Source organism: Leiobunum rupestre, chromosome 8, assembly GCF_980474605.1.
Source record: "Leiobunum rupestre chromosome 8, qqLeiRupe1.1.hap1, whole genome shotgun sequence".
In the NCBI taxonomy this organism is placed as follows: Eukaryota; Metazoa; Arthropoda; class Arachnida; order Opiliones; family Sclerosomatidae; genus Leiobunum; species Leiobunum rupestre.
In genome coordinates, this window is record NC_143391.1 from 2,119,872 (window position 1) to 2,134,629 (window position 14,758).

Here is a 14,758-nt window from a genome sequence, read left to right on the forward strand (position 1 = left end):
ATTTACAACATTTGATTTCACGGTCCACCACGTGCCAGGCAGAAATAACTTGACCGCAGACGCGCTGAGAAGACTCAACGAAGCCGACAGCCCAGCGGGTAGCCTTTCCGCATTGAGAAAGTTCGAGCCACCTCGTCTAGTTCGTTTCGATAGGGAAGAGATAGTGAAGGGCCAAAGAGGTGACGAAAAGATGGGGGCACTTTTGGAGTATCTAGAGGAGAATAGAGTTCCCGCGGATAATGACATTCAGGAGTGGGTCGAACAAGTTTCGCTGATTTGCGATGTTCGGGAAAGGGTTTTGTATAAAGATATAGAGAAACGTACGCCAGGATGGGACAGTTTTAGGATTTGGGTTCCAGATTCGCTGAAAGCCCGGATTTTATTCTTACATCATGATATCCCTACCGCTGGCCATTTAGGGGTTAAGAAAACGATAAGAAGAATTAAAAGTCAATTTACCTGGTCAGGATTGACCTTGGATGTTATAAATTATGTCAGGTCCTGCGAAAAATGTCAGGCGCACAAAGTACCACCCCTGCAACCTGCAGGCTTAATGAAGCCGAGTGACGTTCGGTAACCGTGGGAAGTCATATCGATTGACTTGAAGGGACCATTTCCTCGGAGAAAACGGGGTTTCAAGTACATTATGGTAGTTAGTGATTATCTTTCCAAGTGGGTAGAAATTATCCCTTTGCGTAATGCGTCCACGAAACCCATAGTCAATCATCTTATAGATGACATATTCACCAGGTTTGGGCTGCCATCATGTGTAGTCAGCGACAACGGTCCTTGCTTTGTGGCCAAGGTGTTTAAATTAGTTTTTGAAAAGCTCCAAATCAAAATGAGATATACATCCCTATATTCGCCTTAAAGCAATGGTTTGTGCGAAAGATATAACCACACCATAGGTACCCTTATAGCTACGTTCATTGAAGGAAATGAACAAAGGGATTGGGATATATATTTGCAACAGTTCGCTATGGCGTTACGAACTGTGCCCCAGGAAACGACTGGCTTCACTCCGGCGTTTCTAATGTTTGGGCGAGAGATAAGGACGGCTACCAGCTTACTTAGCGAAAAAGACCCCGATAAATATTTAGGTTCCGAGGTAGAACAAATTTATGGGTTACAGGAAGTTCCAATGGTATCCAAAGCCCTGGAACTCGCTCGTGAAAATGTCAAGAAAGCTCAAAGCCGTCAAAAAGATTATTATGACAAGCATCATCGTAACTTCGAGTTTAATGAGGGTGATATCGTTTCACGTAAAACCCATTATCAATCGAGTGCGGTCAATGATGGTCCATACCGCATTGCGGGAAAGCTCTCGCCACACACGTATCGGTTAGAATCGCTATCAGGCAAACTGTTTAAAGCAACCTACAGAGTTTCAAATTTAAAACCTTACGTATAGCGCACTGGGTTTAAATTGTTAGATGACGATCTAGGCACACTCAGCGATAAAGATAGTTCAGAACGAATGAGGTCGGATAACGCGAGTGAAAAAAAGACCGTGCGCGCAAACGCGACGGAGAACAACATGAAGTGTCCGAGAACGTAGCCAAGGAAGAAGAATGCGAAGGACAACCCAGGGTCGCCAGAAGAAACAGAACGATAAGTGTTTATTAAAATTGCACATTGGTAACCGTGTTAGTATATTTTGGGGGAATGTCAATATTAGATTAGTTAAGGGTATTTTGTATTAGGTAGTCTAGGGTAATTTTATGTTTCCTATTGCGTATGTTCTTTTGAGGGTATTATAGTCGTGTTAGCTGTATTGTGTTTTATTGCATGTGTATTAGAGTATTTAGGGGAAATGTATGTTCATGTTTAAGTTTTAATAGACCCATTAAAATGATGATGGTTTCAATGGTAATGCTTGAGTGTATAATTCCAGCCGTAAGGCCTACTGATTCAGATACCCGTAGAATAACGACGTTCGGTATGCGGTAAAGTTTTAAGATAAGTTTAAGATAAGTTAAGGTTTCTAAGCTGCTACTAAAGGGAAGTCTCACCACTGTCGGGTTAGTAACAAAGGATTTCATAAGGTTACCTACTCTATGGGTAATTAGCGTCAGATTTGGTTGGTTTAATATAAGCCATTTTTAGAAAAAACGATCAACAAAAACCGAGACAAAAACTGCGGAATTTAAAATAAATACAACGCAAATAATTGTTTGTACAACGCGACGCAAAACCTTTAGATTGATATTGGTAAACTTTCATTGGCTGAATCGTATCACGTTATAAATCACGTGAGCAACGTTTTTCCAAAATCACCCAGCGAGACGAGAAAAAGTCTACTCTGGTTAGAAGACCGTTTAGTTATCAATAATTTCTCGAGTTACCAATAATTTCTCGAGTTTCCAATAATTTCCAGAATGACCAATAGTTTTCAGAATTACTAATAATTTCCAGAATTACCAATAATTTCCAGAATAACAAATTATTTCCCAAATTACCAATAATTTCCTGAATTACAACCATTTTATGATGTACCAAAAATTTCCCGAATTACCAATAATTCTACAATGCCAATTGAACTAATTTAATAGTATTTCAATTTATCCAAATTATACCTAAATGATTAATTTAACCATAATTATTTTCGATTAATCCAATGATATAAGAACTTACCCAATATTATTTTATTTTACGGAATTTATCGCACCAAAAGATACATAGATATTTTAAAAAACGGCGTATTTCTCTCAAAAGAAATAGGACTAATTTACTCGCTCAGAAATAGAAAATTTCAGAATAGTTGGCGAATAATTACGAAACTTCTCAGACATGCGCCATTTTGCAAAATGGCTCCGGAATTCTTTCAAAATAGAAAGGACTTATTTATTCGATCATTTAATGAAACAGAAAAATTCAGATTTATCGTCGAATAATTACGGAACTTATATAACCGTGAGACATTTTGACATCCGCCATTTTTCAATATGGCCTCGAATTTTATTAAAATTAATAGGATTAATTATCTTTAATAGGTAATGTAAAGTAGAAAATTTCAAGTAATTGGACAAATAATTTCGGCAGTTATCGCATTATGATATCTGCCATTTTCTAAAATGGCGTCATATTTCTATCAGAGTGTAAGGGGCTTATTTATTCGATCAGACAATGTAATGTAGAAAATGTCACGGATTATTATTGGAAAACCCATAGGTCTAATTAACTCGGGCAGATAATGAAACAAACGTAGAAAATTTCTGATAAATCGACGAATATTTATGGAACTTATCGCACGATGATTATTATTGATATCCGCCATTTTCCAAAATGGTGTCGGATTTCTATATAGTACGAATTCATTCAGGCAGATAATGTAACGTAGAAAATCTCAGGTTAATCGGATACAAATTACCTAACTTATTGCACCATGATTTATATTTGTATCCGCCATTTTATAAAATGGCGTCGTTTTTCTATCGAAATCTAAAAATCTGTTTACATCGTTCAGATAATGTAAGATTTATCGGCGAAAATATATGGCAGTTATCACGGCATAAGTTTTACAAATTTTTTGTATTATACCTAAAATCTCGACCTTTTTATTAAAATTAGCTCGAGCTCACCCAAAATGGTTTTTACCTCTCCTAGGAGGGGTTATCCAACCACCGTGTCTGTCTGTGGGTCTGTGGGTCTGTCTGTCAGGCCTGCGAACGCGTTCGCATTTTCGGTGCAAAGTGTAATCACTGCGTACGCAGTTTCTCGAAGGGTTGGCAAAACCACCGTGTGACGGTGAGCGTTAACGGATTCATTTGCGGTTTGGTTTGGATGGTGTTTTTTCGCTCACCGTCGTGACGGTTTGGTGTATTACGTTTTTGTAATGTTTATGCGTAGGTTGTGAGTGTTGTGTTTGTGTTCTGATGGTTGTGCATGTTGAGTCTGTTGTGTTTATATGGGCGTTTTCTCTCCAACTTCTTCTTAATGACTTTGGGACGGACCGAGTGCTGAGTGTAATGCTACCTCTCAACGTCAAATGGCAGGGTTTCCACCAGTTGTACACGGTATTCGTCTTAGTATCAATTTGCGATCGCACCGGGCGGGATTTGAACCCGAGACCTCCTGCTTGACAGGCCGACGTTCTACCACAGAACCACCGACACATGTTACGCCTTATTGAAAAATAGACCTTCAGCTTTATCGGAAGCGTATTTAATAGAGTACGAAATTTTGGTTAATTGAAATATAATTGAAATTGAAATTATTGCATCGAAGAAATTCTAATTTAGCGTTTCTCTATTGATTAAAAACAAATGCGCCACCCAGGTTTCGAACCCAGACCATTCAGCTGCTTAGGTTCACTGAAATTAAGACACGCATCGTAAGCATAATAGGTAATAAAGTCTTTTTTTATTAATGAATTTATGAAGGCCTTATAAAATCTCGACTATCAGTACTGAAATATCTAAAGGTTTGTGGAACCGAAAAGAATTCGACTATCAGCAGGACAAAAAAACCAACAACCATCCGGTTTAAAACGAAAAAGACAACAACTTTATTTCAAAAACGTCTAACAGACTTTTTTTACCGTTAGACCCAGCGCGCGTCTCGAAAATCACACAGAAAAAATCCAACGTCAAATCGCGCGCTTAATAAACAAAAAAACCCGAATATTTTTTATACACGTACTTACAAAAAATTTAAAGGCTCGAAACATGTATTTGCAAATGAATTAAAAGGGTTATATACATAAATATACACTGATCAACAATATAGAATACATGAGAAATGTGTTTTAACATATTCCCCCCAGTTGAACTTGACAGTTCAATAGCAAGGTTAATTAAAGTTCTAATTTATGCAGTAGTTGGATTGGTCTACGGAGTCGTGTCCTATTCGCCAATCTCACCATACATGAACGACTGTGTCCATCTCTTCCCGCAAAGGTTTCGTCAACAACTCCCATTCTCCAACATAGCCTTGGTGTCTTGTCTTCGGCAATGATGACGACGTCCCCTTCCTTCAGTGGTTGCGTTGGTTTGTTCGGTGTGCGATGGTGCGCTGATCTCAGCTGAAGTAGATACTCCTTGTTCCATCTGCACCAGAATCCGTCAATTATGGTCTGGCGATACTTCAATCTACGAGTTAAATCAGATCTGGTAACTGACGCCGCGATATCTCCAGAGAAGCTTCTCGATGGTAAACTCGTTGCTCGATCTCCCAATAAAAAATGCGCGGGGGTGAGTGGCCGTGGCTCACTAGGATCCTCTGATAGCGTTGTGATCGGCCTACTGTTGATAGCCGCTTCGGCTTCCGTGAGAATGGTTTCCAGTTCTTCGTGCGCCAGTTTCGCGCGTCCAAGCACTTTGCGTAGGGCTTTCTTCACCGATGATACGAGCTTTTCCCAAAAACCACCCCACCAGGCGGCTCTGTCTGCGATAAATACCCAACGTATTTGATGATTTGCAAAAAATTGTTCAACTTCGGGACTCGCGATGTTCTTAAATAATTCGCTTAATTCGTCTTTCGCGCGTTTGTATGTTTTCGCGTTATCAGACATAATGCGTTTCGGTAGTCCTCTACGCGCTACAAAACGTCTGAAGGCAAGTAGAAAGTTCTCGGTAGTTTGGTTTGAAACCAGTTCCAAATGTACTGCTCGAGTTACTGCGCAAGTAAATAAAGCGATGTAAACTTTCTGGCCGTCGCGGCAGTATAACGGTCCAGCGAAATCCATTCCGCTAACCTCGAATGGCGGAGCTTGTGTAGTGCGTAGTTCCGGTAGGGGTCCCATGATAGCTTGCGACGGCTTTGCGCGAAAGAATTGGCAAATGGTACATGATTTCAGAACATACTGCACGAATCTCCGGTTTTTAATTATCCAAAATCTTTCCCGTATGGCGACTGTCGTACTGGTCATCCCGGCGTGCATTACTTTTTCGTGCGAGTGTTTCACTAAAAGCGTGGTGTAAGGGTGATTCGGTGCGAGAATCCACGGGTTCGTTTCTTCATAGGATAGACCACTTCCATAAATTCTGCTATTTACGCGGATTAGCCCATTTCTGTCCAGTTTAGGATTCAGCGTTCTAATTTTCGAATCTTTGTTGATTGGCAATTGTTTCGTTAGGCGATCCACTTCTTCGGGAAATTGTTCCTTTTGGGTATTTTTAATCCAGTAAGTTTCCGCTTGCTGAATTTCTTCGGCTGTTAGTTCTCCAGTTCGTTTAGCATTGTTTTTGTAGCGGCAGTTATGATTAAAGCGAAATATCCAGGCGGTTACGCGGTGTAAAGTTTTTAGTGTGCGATACATTTTAATATCGATAGGTAAATTGCGTTCTGGTTGATTTAAAACTGCGAGAACCTGAAAAGCGCCGCGTAACTCTTCTCGCGGTTCTTCGGTTACGTCATCATTGGTAGCGATAATTTCTCGGGACACAGGTTCTTCGTGAATAAATTTGGGACCATTCCACCAAAATTCATCTTCTGCTAGATCCTTCAACTTCCGACCTCTTGTTGGGAGATCAGCGGGGTTTTCCGCACTTCTACAATAACGCCAATTCATTGGATCCGACAGTGTTTGGATAGTGCGAACTCTATTTTCAACAAACGGTTTCCATCTTGAAGCCGTTCCTTTTATCCATCCAAGAACAATTTGCGAGTCTGTCCACATAAATATTTTAGTTGGTTTCCTTTCAAATATATTGGTGAGGTTGTTAGTTAGTTCCGCGCCTAATGCTGCTCCCATCAACTCGAGTCTTGGTAGGGAAAGTTTCTTCAACGGGGCTACTCTAGATTTCGACGTGATCAAAGTTGATTTATTTTCTCCATCTACGCTCTTATACCGAAAGTAAACTACGGTCGCGTAGGCTTTCTGGCTTGCGTCCGTAAAACAGTGTAGTTCGACGTTTGCGGTATCCAATTCTTCAACTCCATTGAAATAATACCTTTCGATTTTAATTTCTCTCAAATCTTTTAATTCGGAGCACCATGAATCAAATGTGTCCTTTAAGTCCTCAGGAAGGGTATCGTCCCAACCTATTCCTTTCTCCCAAAGCTGTTGAAAGAGAATTTTCGCTCGAACTACAAACGGTGACAAGAATCCGAGTGGGTCGAAGATCTTCGCGACTGATTTAACTACCCATCGCTTAGTACTAGACCGATTCTTTACAAAATCCAAGAGTTCTTTAATGTCGTAAATAAGTTTGTCTTTCGTACTGTCCCATGAAAGTCCAAGGACCTTTAATTGCGTAAAAATGGCTGGCTCTACAATTTGCGTTTTTTCGCCGTTGGTTTCGTTTAAAAGTTGTTTTAATTCGGAAGAATTAGATTGCCACTTCCTGAGACACATTCCAGCTTCGCTCATTACTTCCCGCGATTCGACTATCAGCTGATGGGCTTTTTCAACGGTGTCTGCGCCAGACAGAAGGTCATCCACGTATAAGGAATCGTCTAAAATCTTACTGATTTCCAATTTTGTTTCTTTGTATTTTTTCGCGTGCGTTCTTATCGTTGCCGCTAGCAAATACGGACTAGATGTTACGCCAAATGGTACTCGCATAAATCTGTAGGTTCTTAGGCTCATAGTCGTTAGAGGGTTCTCGACATCAACCCACAAAAATCTCAACGCGTCGCGATCTTCCTCTCTCACTTCAATTTGAAGGAACGCTTTGGCAATGTCCCCGGTAAAGGCGACCCTCCGTTCACGAAATCGTATGAGAATGTCATATAAATTAGGGTTCAAATTCGTTCCAACTTCGAGACAGTCGTTCAACGATGCAACTTCGGACGCGTGAGATGAAGCGTCGTAAACAATGCGGGTTTTAGTGGTTGTACTAGTCTCTCTGATTACAGCCCGATGTGGCATGTAATAAATGCGCTTTCCTTTTTTCATCGTAGGTTTCACTTCTTCAATAATTCCATTTTCAAGTTGCTCCTTCATGATGGCGTTGTATTCTTTTAAAATGCGAGGTTCCTCGCGAAGTTTGTACAATAAATTCGACGTGCGTTTTGTGGCGACTGCGTGATTACTCGCGAGACGCGACGTATCTGGTATCCACGGTAATGCGACGGTATAGCGACCGTTTGCGTAGGTCGTAGTGTTTTCAAACGTTTCTAAAATATCCTTTTGAGAATAGGATTCGGCGTCAGTTTTCGAAAGTCCGAATGACTCCAACTCCCAGAATTTGCGAAGCTGAGTCGAAAGCTCTTCGTTTTGTTTATTTTCAGCGGTAACGGTCATAATTGCGACGGTATTAATCCCAATTGCGCGAGAGGCAACTTCTACCGGACCTTGTAACGTCCAACCAAATGTAGTTTCCATTGCGATTAAGAAACTTCCGAAGCGTTCGGATCGACCACTCGCCACTGCCCATAGAAAATCGCCTCCGATTAATACATCAATAGCGTGCGAATTACTAGCTTCGACATTCCCTGATATTTCGTCTGCCAGTAAAAATCCTCGACTTCTAAATTCTTCAGCTAGCTCAGTTCCTGGTACCGAGAAGACCGAACCACAGATTTCGGGGGCTTCGTAAGCTTCGATTTTCACGTTTTGTCTCGGATCGTGACGGTTTTTCAATTGCAAACGTACTCTCCTTCTCTTCACTGTCTCTGGTTTTGCGCTACCGAAACTGTTCAAATTCAGATATTCTTCTCTAACGACCTCAAGTCCAAGCTGTCTCGAAACACTCTCCTTTACAAAGGTAACGTGGCTTCCATTGTCGAGAAGGCAACGCACTACCACTTCCTTTTTATCTCCTGGTTTCTGCGCTAGGGCTAGAGCTGTCTGTAGTAAAACGACTTCGTTTCGACTACCCGTTATTCCAGCTGACATTTGGGCCACTTCTTTAGGTTTAGTTATATCTTGTTGCGACGGTGGTTTGGAATCACTTTGCGTCTGTGATTGTTCCGCGTTATACTCAGCTTGATCACAGAGGCTCGTGTGGTGACGACGGTTGCATTTCCCGCAACCTCTACTGTTTACTCTGCAATCTCTAGCTTGGTGGTTTTCTCTCAAGCATATAAAACAACGTTTCTTGCGAATTAGTACGTTCTTTTTTTCTCGAAGTGATATCTTCTCGCAGTCAGTTGTGGTGTGGTTCGTTTGTTCGCAATAGAGACAGGGTCTAGTTCTAATTCCCATAGTTAAGGCTGCAGCACTAGAAGGGTTGCAATTGTATTTGTTTTCTCGGCGAAAACTGCGATAATGCGAAGGTTGCGAATGTGAAGGTTGCGAATGCGTAGGTTGCGAATGCGTAGGTTGCGAATACATTAGTTTATCTGTTTCAGATGATTTTCCTAAAACTAGGGCTCGTTCTCTGCTTGCGATTTCCTTTTGAAGAAACTTCAGTAAATCTTCAATTTTCAACTGGTCATCCGAGTGCTGTCGACTGAAGGCCAACGTAATGTCTTCAGGTAGTCGTTGTGTAATTATGGGGCATAAGAGATTTCCGTAAGACTGATCCATTACTCCAAGAGACTCGAGACTCCGTACTTGCACGCGGCAAGTATCGTACAGTTTTCTAAGGCCAGAAATGTCGTTAGCTCTTCTCACAACTGGGAGATTTAGAAAAGTGTTCATGTGTTCGCTAATAATAATGTCTTTCCGTCCAAATCTCTCTCGTAGTACCGCGATTGCGTTGTCGTAGTTGGCATCAGATAGTGATAAACCTTCGATTGCTCGTAGTGCGGGTCCCTCCAAATACGATAGTAAGTAACTATACTTGTCTGTCTTCGTTATAGCCTCGGAGTTGTGAATGATGTTCTCAAAGTGGGTCCAGAATGATTGCCATTGGCAGATTGTTCCGTTAAAATGACGAATTTCTAACTTGGGTAGTTTGACCGTTGGTGCGATTGGTGCGTTGTTTCTATTCCTACGTGCTCTGTTCCCGAGGATATCATCGTCCGATTCGCTACTATTTGGATCTTCCAAGCGACGTGCTGTACGGGCCTCCCTCCTACGTCTGTCTAGTAAACTTCTCGCTCGTATAGTCATGACTTCCAGTTCATCGATGTATTCTTGGGACGTGGCGAGATCTGCCTCTAACTCGTCTTGGGTTTCAAATAATTGCATTAGATCGGCTTCGTACCCTTTTAGCATTGCTGACTTTTGATCCAACACCCTGACGTATCCTTCGATTTTGTGAACATAGGGCTCGTCTTTATCCAGTTCCGGTTCCAGGAAGTTCTTGATCTTTGTTGCGGCTCTCTTCGTAGCTGTCCTTCTGCTCTTAATGATTGCAAAATCATCCATTTCGTAACCGTTGCGTAGTTTCAGTGAAATGCGGTGTCTTCTCTACAATGCTACCGATATTTAACCTTCTGTATGTACCAGAATTCAGGGGCTTTCCCGGGTTTCGGCACCAAAATAATATAAAATCTCGACTATCAGTACTGAAATATCTAAAGGTTTGTGGAACCGAAAAGAATTCGACTATCAGCAGGACAAAAAAACCAACAACCATCCGGTTTAAAACGAAAAAGACAACAACTTTATTTCAAAAACGTCTAACAGACTTTTTTTACCGTTAGACCCAGCGCGCGTCTCGAAAATCACACAGAAAAAATCCAACGTCAAATCGCGCGCTTAATAAACAAAAAAACCCGAATATTTTTTATACACGTACTTACAAAAAATTTAAAGGCTCGAAACATGTATTTGCAAATGAATTAAAAGGGTTATATACATAAATATACACTGATCAACAATATAGAATACATGAGAAATGTGTTTTAACAGGCCTAATCTGGTTTTTTTACGAATGAAATTTTAAAGGTTAAATCTTGTTTTAGCGCAGTCAGCCGAGATAAGAGGGTTAAAGGGTAGACCCTGTGGGTGGTCCACTTTGTTAGTTTTTTGTTATTTATTTACGGGTATTATTAACGACCTATATATAGTTGTGTTAATTCAAAGACGATAATTTAACGTGTATTGCTTTAAGAGCTGGCGGTTAGTCAAGTGGCTCTCTGTGCTTTGTTGATGGTAAGGTTTTTGCTTCTTGTAAATATATTTGGTGTGGATATTTGGATATCTACGATTTCTAACGCAGTCAATGATTTCCTGGGTGTGCGAGTCATTATATGATATTGGAAATTGGACGGCATTGGTCTTTTTCATGCGGTATGTGTCACAACGTCAACAGGAAGTGAACGAGTCGTCCACTACCAGATATCTACGGTATCTTCATCAAGGGCGAGTGTTGAAATAAAATGAGCGTTAAAGATGCGGCAAGTATTTCGTAAGCGAGAAAAATACAAATACCCTCTGTAGATATTTCTTTCATTAAAATTTGCTTAGTATTATATTCAACTGATAAACATGTACTGTAAAAAGGGTTAAATTCAATTGTGCATTGTTTTAGTAAATCTAACTCGCTGTTGTAACTACTTAATTTATAATATTCTGAATAAATTAAACTCGATTGTTTCGTCTCAATTATTTAAATTAAAATTAAAATTTTATAACGGGCTGGGTTTGAACCGAGAATACGTTTTTCGTAAATAACTCTGAATTGCGGAGATGTCTTTGGGGGTCGTGTCGAGAAATTAATACCACTAGGGACCATTCTTCCGAGGAGAGGTATATATTTTGGCTTGCCAACTTGTTATTCCCCCCTATTTGTCCAAAGTAATCCAAAAATGTAAAATTTACATTTTTTTTTAAAATAATTTTTTTTTGAATTATTGGAGTTTTGCACAGGGGGGAGGGACCCTTAGAATTGGTAATTTTCGCATGTTATTTTACATAGACTTTTTGTCATTTTATATTGTCAAAAACATTTTTGGTTGCCATGGCCAAACGGAAGCCCAGCGTAACTTTTCCCTATACCGGGTTTCATGTTACATCTAGGTCTAATAATCCCCCAACTTTGAACAAAATCTGTGAGAACCACTTCGGGTCGTCTCCTTGTGAGTAATCTACAAAGTCATTTTTCCGTTTGCGGATTAATTTAAAAAAAGCATTTGATAAAGAAATTGATTGCCCTACAACTACAAGGTCATCTAAATGCTTAATATTGGCACAATAACCAAACATTACATTTTCCATGAAAATAAACTGATTCACAAAATACTCACAAGTAATAACTTCGAACGAAAGTTATATTTTAATGCTTTTATTTATACTAGATGGCGCCAAGTTACTTTTTGACGGCAAGTTAATTAATACATTCCGACTTATTACAAATAACAACTAACACTATTTTAAGCTTTGTTTCTTGTAAAATCTTTAAACAACAGTTCAGTTCAGAAAATATTCGGCATAAAATACATTGAAAATATTACTTTTTCTGCCTAGTCAGGCCATATCGTAAGAAATCACTTGATGTAAGACTCTTTAAAAACCTTTATTAGTTCTATGACTACGGAAATTTGTACTTTATCTCATTTAAGTAAATGGCAAAAACTTTTGAAGTTCTTTTGATAAAAGATCAAACGGTGGAAGTATGTTCTTCAATGAGAATGTCTTCGTAACCAGATTGAGGAGGTGGCTTCTGGGATTTGTAATCTAGCTTGCAAAAGGCTTTGTACTCGGTAAGTTAAAAGAGTCCCGTCTTCACAGAGATCAAAATTAAATATTTAAAACAACGGAATTTGAAATTTTTGGCATTTTTTGTTATCATTTTTACAAAATCACCATAGTTAAAATTTTTAAACAACAATATTTCACAATATTAAAGTGGTCATTATAAAATTGTTAGGCTCACGCAAGAAACAATTGAGCTACAATTTGGTAATATTTTACTAGAATTTATACCAACCACTATTGTAACTCTGTTTCGATAATTTAATTTTTGTGAAAGAGTTGAAACAATGAACGATAGAGACCAAAGGATGACGATAATTAAAATATATGTTAGAATTATATTCGTCGCTGAAATAATCTACTTTCATTGAAATAGTTTGCCAAACACGTATGTGATCTGGTTTCAGCTTCCTTTCAAAAAAAACAATGGGGTAAACGTTGCGTCAAATTCGTCTAATGGCCGCCAGCAAAGGAGATTCTAATGGAATTGGATTCTTTCTGTAAAGAAAGTAAAGCTAGAATCAGTTGCCAAATCAAAGAACCCGGAATAATAATTCGATAGTTTGCGACTTTTATTGCCATTAATTAACGTGGAAAAGTTACAATGCATACGATGGTGGTGGAAAGCCGTACATTCCATGAGAGTCAACCGCTGCCTACAATTACCTCAACAGGTTTTTTTTATGGAAATGGAAAACCGAAAAACTAGGGAAAGACAGCTTACAAACTCAACACAGATCGAGCATATCCGAGTTTTCATCCAAGCCCAGGTGGAACCCGGCTCCTCTGGTGGCGAGGTGAAAGTTCTAGCCAATCCACTATCAAGTTTGTACGCTTTGGAGTAAAGTATATCATAAATGAACTACACGTACTTACTAAAAAAATTAATTAACGAAAATGTTTAAAAACTGCACTCATGAATTGTTACGAAAGTAACAATTTCTTATCAAAATAATTTGGGTTAGATAGCCTTCCATATCCTATTGGAACACTTATAAAGGTTTTGGGCGAATTAATATAAACACTATTGGAGAACGCGTTATAATAATTCAAAACACTAACCAAGTAAGTGTTTGTAGAATATTATAAAACCATGCCCAAAAAATCTCCAGTGCTAATAAATCAAAATATGTTTTTAATACGCATTTGATATTTTCGGGTCACGTAACTTGTGCAGAGGGACATTTGAAATGAAAAAGCTTAATGACCTTGAATCATGTTTTCAAGGTCATTAAAAACAGTTGAGTTTAGAAACTTGGTTCCAATTTTGAAAGTGTGAGCCATGACCCTTTAAGGTCAAATGTCATTGGTTTTTTTCAAATTAGGTTGAATTCAATTTATCTAAGAAAATATTTTATCGTTATCGAAACACAAATAAAAATTAACTTGGCTATTTTAAATAACATACTTAATGAAAAAAAATAATAATGGCGCACACATTTCGAATTGCAAGTTTCTAAACTCAAGGTCATTCGACATTTCATTGTGAAACGTCCTCTATCATGTCAATTTCATCGCTAAAACTTCGTTAATGAAACTTTGCCAGTGGTTTCTTACTTAATTATTAACACTTTTGTTTGGTCTTTTAGGCATTATTTTTATGATGACCTTCGTGTTTTGCCCTTTAATTTATCGGCTTCTGAATAGCCAAATTGCATGAGTTTTAACCCATTTAACCTTAATATGTAATGCCGCACACCTTTCTAATTGGAATTAAGATTCTAAAATCAACGGTTCGATATAATTTTCGAATGACCTTGAACACATATTTTCCATTTCAAATGTCCCACTTAGGGTTGTGCGAGTACTCGATCATCATCGAGTACCCCACATATTTTTATGTCGGGTACCCGAACTCGTAACTCAATTAAGAAAAATGCAATACCCGTCGATTATCGAGTATCGAAAATTTACATATTCGGGAACTCGAATACTCGAATAAGCCACCTTGCTGAATTCGTCGCGTTATAATTTTGCCCATCAGGTTCGGGTACTCAACTATTCGACGAGTATTTTACAAAATTTTGCGTGTCCGCCGCAATAATTTCAACGCGACGCTCTGATATTACTATTTTTTTTTCTAGTAATTAGGTAAACAACGGTTTTTCGTACACTATATGGAGGAATTTATAACTTCCTTACACGCACTGCGACTTTGGACAGTTAAAAAGTGACTTCATCAGAGATAGACTAGTGGTTGGCATTCGCGATGGGAAATTATCCGAGCGCATGCAACTTCAAAGCGATTTGACCTTGGAACGTGCGGTGACTATGGCTAAACAATCT

At 39.1% G+C, this 14,758-nt stretch overlaps 2 protein-coding genes across 2 annotated transcripts; one reads left to right on the top strand and one right to left on the bottom strand.

Moving 5' to 3' along the window:
- The first annotated feature begins 190 nt into the window (after positions 1 to 190).
- On the top strand, positions 191 to 4,488 carry LOC149931662 (uncharacterized). The gene is made up of 3 exons (XM_090156583.1): positions 191 to 573; positions 874 to 1,341; positions 4,383 to 4,488. The coding sequence occupies exons 1-3, from the start codon at positions 191 to 193 to the stop codon at positions 4,486 to 4,488; spliced, it is 957 nt and encodes a 318-aa protein (XP_090012709.1).
- Positions 4,489 to 4,795: 307 nt separating this feature from the next.
- LOC149931663 (uncharacterized) lies at positions 4,796 to 10,201 on the bottom strand. Its single transcript, XM_090156584.1, has one exon. The coding sequence runs from the start codon at positions 10,199 to 10,201 to the stop codon at positions 4,796 to 4,798; it is 5,406 nt and encodes a 1,801-aa protein (XP_090012710.1).
- Between the last annotated feature and the right edge of the window lie 4,557 nt (positions 10,202 to 14,758).